General features: G+C 48.2%; 1 protein-coding gene across 1 annotated transcript in view; it reads left to right on the plus strand.

Moving 5' to 3' along the window:
* GLI2 (GLI family zinc finger 2) overlaps nucleotides 1-2,030 on the plus strand; it is a 39,640-nt gene extending 37,610 nt beyond the window's left edge. The window contains exon 12 of the mRNA XM_010024492.1: nucleotides 4-2,030. Coding sequence (XP_010022794.1) covers nucleotides 4-2,030 — 2,027 coding nt within the window. The remainder of the gene's footprint in view (nucleotides 1-3) is intronic.
* The last annotated feature ends 3,405 nt before the right edge of the window (nucleotides 2,031-5,435 follow it).

The raw sequence follows: 5,435 nt of genomic DNA on the forward strand, positions 1-5,435 counted from the left end.
AAGCCAAGTATGCAGCTGCCACTGGGGGCCCTCCTCCAACTCCCCTGCCAAACATGGAGAGGATGACCCTGAAGAACAGGATATCACTTATGGATGGACCAGACCCCACCTTGCCCTCTGTCCGCCTCCCACCAGGACCCAGGCGTTGCAGCGATGGTAACACCTATGGCTACCCATCAGCTGCTGCGTTTCCTCATGAGGTGCCAGGCAACTGCACGAGGCGGGCAAGTGACCCAGTGAGGAGACCTGCTGGAGACCCCCAGGCCCTCCCACGAGTTCACCGCTTCAACAGCACCAACAGCATGAACCCCTTCCATCCTCCACACCCCACGGACAGGAGGAATTTTGGACTCCAGAGCTATGGGCACTCGGACGGGAGCCTGCCCCGGCACACCTACTCGCCCCGGCCACTGAGCATCAGTGAAAACATCACCATGGAGGCCATGTCTGGGGAGGCGGAGGCGCCGGTTGGAGATGATGACATTATGCTGCCAGATGACGTGGTGCAGTACATCAAATCCCAGAGCAATGGGACAGCAGCTGAGAACACGTCCATGGGGTACAGCAACGAGATGCAGAGCTTCCAGGGAAGCAGGAAGCTGCAGCCTCCAACCTTGCCTGGTGATGTCTCCCCCCCTCCAGCTTTGCCTGGCCAGCGCAGGATGGCTGTGGCTGATCCAAGCATGAGCCACTTGGGACCCATGATGGCAGAGTGTCCCATGAGTTTTGAAGCTTCCTCAGACATGAATAAAAATAACATGCCGGTCCAGTGGAATGAAGTCAGCTCGGGTACAGTTGATATGATGTCTAATCAGTCGAAGCAACAGTTTTCACAAGGGAACTTAGCAGTGGTCCAGCAGAAGCAGAACTTTGGTCAGTACCAGAACTACAACCAGCAGCAGATGCAGCTGCCAGAGAACAGTATGAATGTAACACAGCAGAGCTTTATGCAAAGAAATGTGAGCATGGACGGGCAAAGGCTAAACTGTATACAGCTGCGGCAGCAGCCAATGAGCCTAGGCTCTGGTATGAACCCTGATCTGGGCTTGAACACTGGGTATAACCAACCTCATCAGATGCTGAGCCCCAGTGCAATTAGTGGCAATCCAAATCAGATCGCTCCTTCTTGTAGTAGCATGGCAGCAAAGTCTGGACCCCACCTTCACCCTCAGCAAATGGACATGGCAACTGACCCTTCTTTAATGGTTGGCAGCAACAGCGAGCGCACAATGCTGGGCCAGGTCATGCATGAACCGAGTCAGCAGAACTACTCATCTCAGGCAACCCACCTGAACTTTCCCATGGCTCAGGAGGCCTTTCATCAGCCTGTCATGACCTCCAACCAGCCAAGCTTTGAGCCTCAGCAGAGCATGATGGGCTCAGTGGCACAGGCATATGCACCTGGCATGGTCCAGCCTCATCCTCCACCCGAGCCCAGCCCAGCCAACAGATCCCGAGGCCTCCGCACCGTCCAGCAGCTGGGCTATATGAGAATTCCCCACCCTACAAACACCATCAGTCCAGGCCAGGAGGCAGCAGAGGCCATACATAAAAGAACCAGCGACGTGTTGCCAGCACCAGCCCAGCAGTGCACAGATGGCACAAGGGAAAACAATTTGATGTACTATTACGGTCAAATCCACATGTATGAACAGAACAGCAGCTTCGATAATCACACGGACTGCCGGGTCAGACAGCAGCAGTGCGCACTGAACAGCAAGCCGGCCACTCTGCCTTCCCCGGGTGCGAACCAGGTGTCCAGTACGGTGGACTCGCAAGGTCTTGAGCCACCCCAGATAGATTTTGATGCCATCATGGACGATGGGGACCATTCGAGCCTGATGTCAGGAACCCTGAGCCCCAGCATCCTGCAGAACCTCTCCCAGAACTCCTCTCGCCTGACGACTCCACGAAACTCTCTGACACTGCCCACCATACCCACGGGAATAAGCAATATGGCAATAGGCGATATGAGCTCCATGCTAACCACGCTGGCAGAAGAGAGTAAATTTCTAAACATGATGTCATAACAGTAAAGCACAAAGCCTTAGTGCTATCTAAGGGGCTCTGCGTGAAGCAGTTTTACGAACGTGCTTTTCAAAAATAATCTGTTTCAATAGCATAGATTTTTTTTTAATAAGTATTAAATACATTAAAGTGATTCAAAATAATTCTTTTTTAAAGTCTCTGTACAGAATTATGTAAACTGTATCCAGGCAATTCAGCGCCACAAGGGTGCACCTCTAGTATTATTTTTTGGCTTGGTTTCCCAGAGCACTGAACGATATCACCACCAAGCTAGGAGACAGCATGAGCGTGGTTAGAGATGGAACCCTCCCTCCCTGGCAGCCCTGTAAATAGCACTCGCCACCATTTTCCGTTAGTTATGTTTGCAAAAACTCACATTTTCAACCCGCCCCAGAAAGAAATGGGAGGATGTGGTTTTGATCAGAATAAAAGCCATACTATGTAGTCTGCTCTGATGAGAGTAGGGTTTAGTTACGTCTCCAAACAAGCCCTCTGCCAGCAGTATTGTTTTATACCGTAAATACCTTTGTACCTTGCAAAGAGCATTGATTCCAAACAGCTTCTCAGCAAAGTGCCTTACCATGCTTTCTTGTTAAGTAGCTGAGGCCTCTTTTCTTTTAAATATCAAATATAGTGTATTGCCAGAAGCATATATAAAATGTACATTTATAAAAACATAGTGGTGTTTCTGAGAAAACATTGGAAAGACACATTGATGAGACACATAAAAGGTGAATGCACACTTTGATCAGATGTGTTTACAACGTGGTTTATCTCATGTGCAGAGTGGAGCAGAGGCCTGGGAACAGCAATCACTGGGAAATAATCCCCCCGTGGCAAGAAGGCTCCGGTGTGCAGACTGACACACATGCATAACTTTGCGCCTTCTGAGCACAGTGACTTTCTGCGGGGGCCCCGCATGCATCTTTAATGTCAGATCTCTGAAGCATGCATTACCATATCCCTGTGCAGCTCTGCAACGGCTTCGCTTTCTGTTGGGTTTTCCATGTTGAGGTGCTCACGTACAAAAGCGATGGTGATGGAGAGAATTTTATGATCTTTTCAGCTCGGTCTGCACTATGGCAGCATTGCGGGAGCTGGTTTATCTGTCCAGGGCTTGTCTGTGTTATATACTCCATGCAGAGCAATGCCTGGGCTCCATGCACACAACAGGCACTTGGCCACGCTGATGCAAGGCCAAGCATTGGCTAATACACCCTGCCCTACAAGGACACTTGTTGGCATGCACTCAGTGCTACATTAACATGTCCCACAGCTTTGTTCAGCATCAAAAGACCTGCTGTATCCAAAACATATACCATGGAAAGCCTGGGACATTAGTTTGACTAGTGCTTTGTGCTACAGTATATATGTACTCTTCGTACCCAACCTGGTTCCATTTAGCACTGCACCTGCAGTCTACAGTGTAAGCAAACATCTGGATAATCTCAAAATAGGTATTTGAGTCAAAATAGTAGTTTGCTCAGTGAGAATCCCCTGGAAATGTCCTTGGGGAAGAGGTGGGAGGAGCAGGACCTCCCAGAGCCAAATCTTCCACCAAAATATAACTGCTTGTAATAATGATCAGCTATTTCCAAACCCGTCCTATCTGACACTGAATTAAATCTTTGTTGCATTATTTATTTTTACTGTCATTAGACAAAAGGGTATAAGTGGTGGGGTGCGTGTGCTTGGGCAGGAGGCTTTGCTTAACTTCTGACTAAGTTCTGGACAAAGACAGCTCTCCTCATCCTGCTTTTGTAGCATCCAATGCTTTGTATCACGTATGTTGAAGGGCAGGAAAAAAGCGTGACATCCCTCCCCAGGTTCTCACGGTTTGACTAGACAAGCTTTATTTTCTCCTTCCTGTCTTCCCTCCTCCCCCCATATCAGTGTGATGTTCTCATTTGCATCTGCCTCTGTCCCCTGCGCAGGACAGGGACAGCTCTATAGAGGTGCTTTCTGGTGTTGCTGTTTTCCTTCTGCACAAACTGATGTCTGGCTCACTCTTCGAAGCATCACCAGGGGCTGGCATGAAAATGAAATTACCTCCAGGCAAACTTTGTGATACCAGTACACCAGCAACCATGCTTGGCAGTGGTGGGCTGGGACAGCGCTGCTGCCAGGTAGCCCTGGATACGGCTGGTGCAGGGAGGTGCTGCTCTGCATCCTGCAATCTCACCCATCCTCGTGCGAAATGCAGAGGGTGCACACAAGACACTCTCACCCCTGCCATTCACCCCTCAAGGCCTCCGTGACTCTTGCTGATGTCCAGGGTGCATGAGGACAGGAAAGCAAAGCAAGGTGCCTGGCTGTTTGTTTGTGTCTCCCATGAAAGTTGTGTCTGAAGGGATTGTTTTATAGTCTGCTGTATATATTCTCCTGCAGTAACTGGCCTTGCCCTTGCCTTTGCATTTATGAAAAGAGGGCAGTACATATTTTAGGACATTGTATGTTGTCCTGGATGCTTGGAGTACAACTGGGCATCCCTTGTGCTGAGATGGATCAGGCTTTTCTGTGTCCTTCAACTGCTAACCTGATTTTTTTCAGCAGCTGCATAGGGCAGTGATGGCTACTGAGTCCCTCTTCACAGCTATCTCATTAGCGAAAGATCAAATACAAAAGCAAAACCAAATCTCCAGTGACTTGAGATTTCTCAGACTTTCCAGTGGTGGTCTTCCTTCATTTACTGAAAAAGTATTAAAATAACCATTCCAGCACTGTATATATTATGTATAGAAGACATCATTACTAAAAGTACTGTAGGTGAATTGTTCTGTCAAATTTATATCTTAAGAACATTTTTAGCTGTTTTCTACATCGTAAGAATGGAGGTAACATGCTGAACCTGTATATAAACCTTTTGTACATTAAAAAGTAATTTTTTTCATAATTCCTTGTGTCGGTTGTTACTGCTTTTTGTTGGTAATGGTGGTTGGTCTTGGTCTGTCAGCACACCAGCACCATCAGTTGGACTCTGGTGATCCTTAGGAACAGCTGGTGAGGTGCTGATGGGGCTAGTGTGAGAGTCACTGCATGGATCATGGATGTGCAATGGTCTTGCCTTGAAGAGCTTCCAGTCAACAATGGGATAGAGGTACAGAAAGAGGCTGCGAGGCTGAGGATGACAGTGCAGCAAGGACAGCACAGGAGAAGGGTTTAAAGTAAGGGCTGGAGAAATTTGGCAACCAGAAGATTCATGGTAAAATGGCTGTTGACTGTCTTGATCAGTGTCCAAAAAGAGACAGAAATAGGGCAGATCAGCAGAGCTGTGATAGGCCATGACAGCGACAAGGTGAATATTGGATTTGGAGAAAGAAGAAATTTATCTGTCTGTTATGTATGTAATGGGAAGCAGTGATACAGTGAGCAACAGATACATTAGTTGTGATCAAGATTGGTTGTGA

This window comes from Nestor notabilis, unplaced genomic scaffold (genome assembly GCF_000696875.1).
Source record: "Nestor notabilis isolate BGI_N333 unplaced genomic scaffold, ASM69687v1 scaffold17591, whole genome shotgun sequence".
Classification (NCBI taxonomy): Eukaryota; Metazoa; Chordata; class Aves; order Psittaciformes; family Psittacidae; genus Nestor; species Nestor notabilis.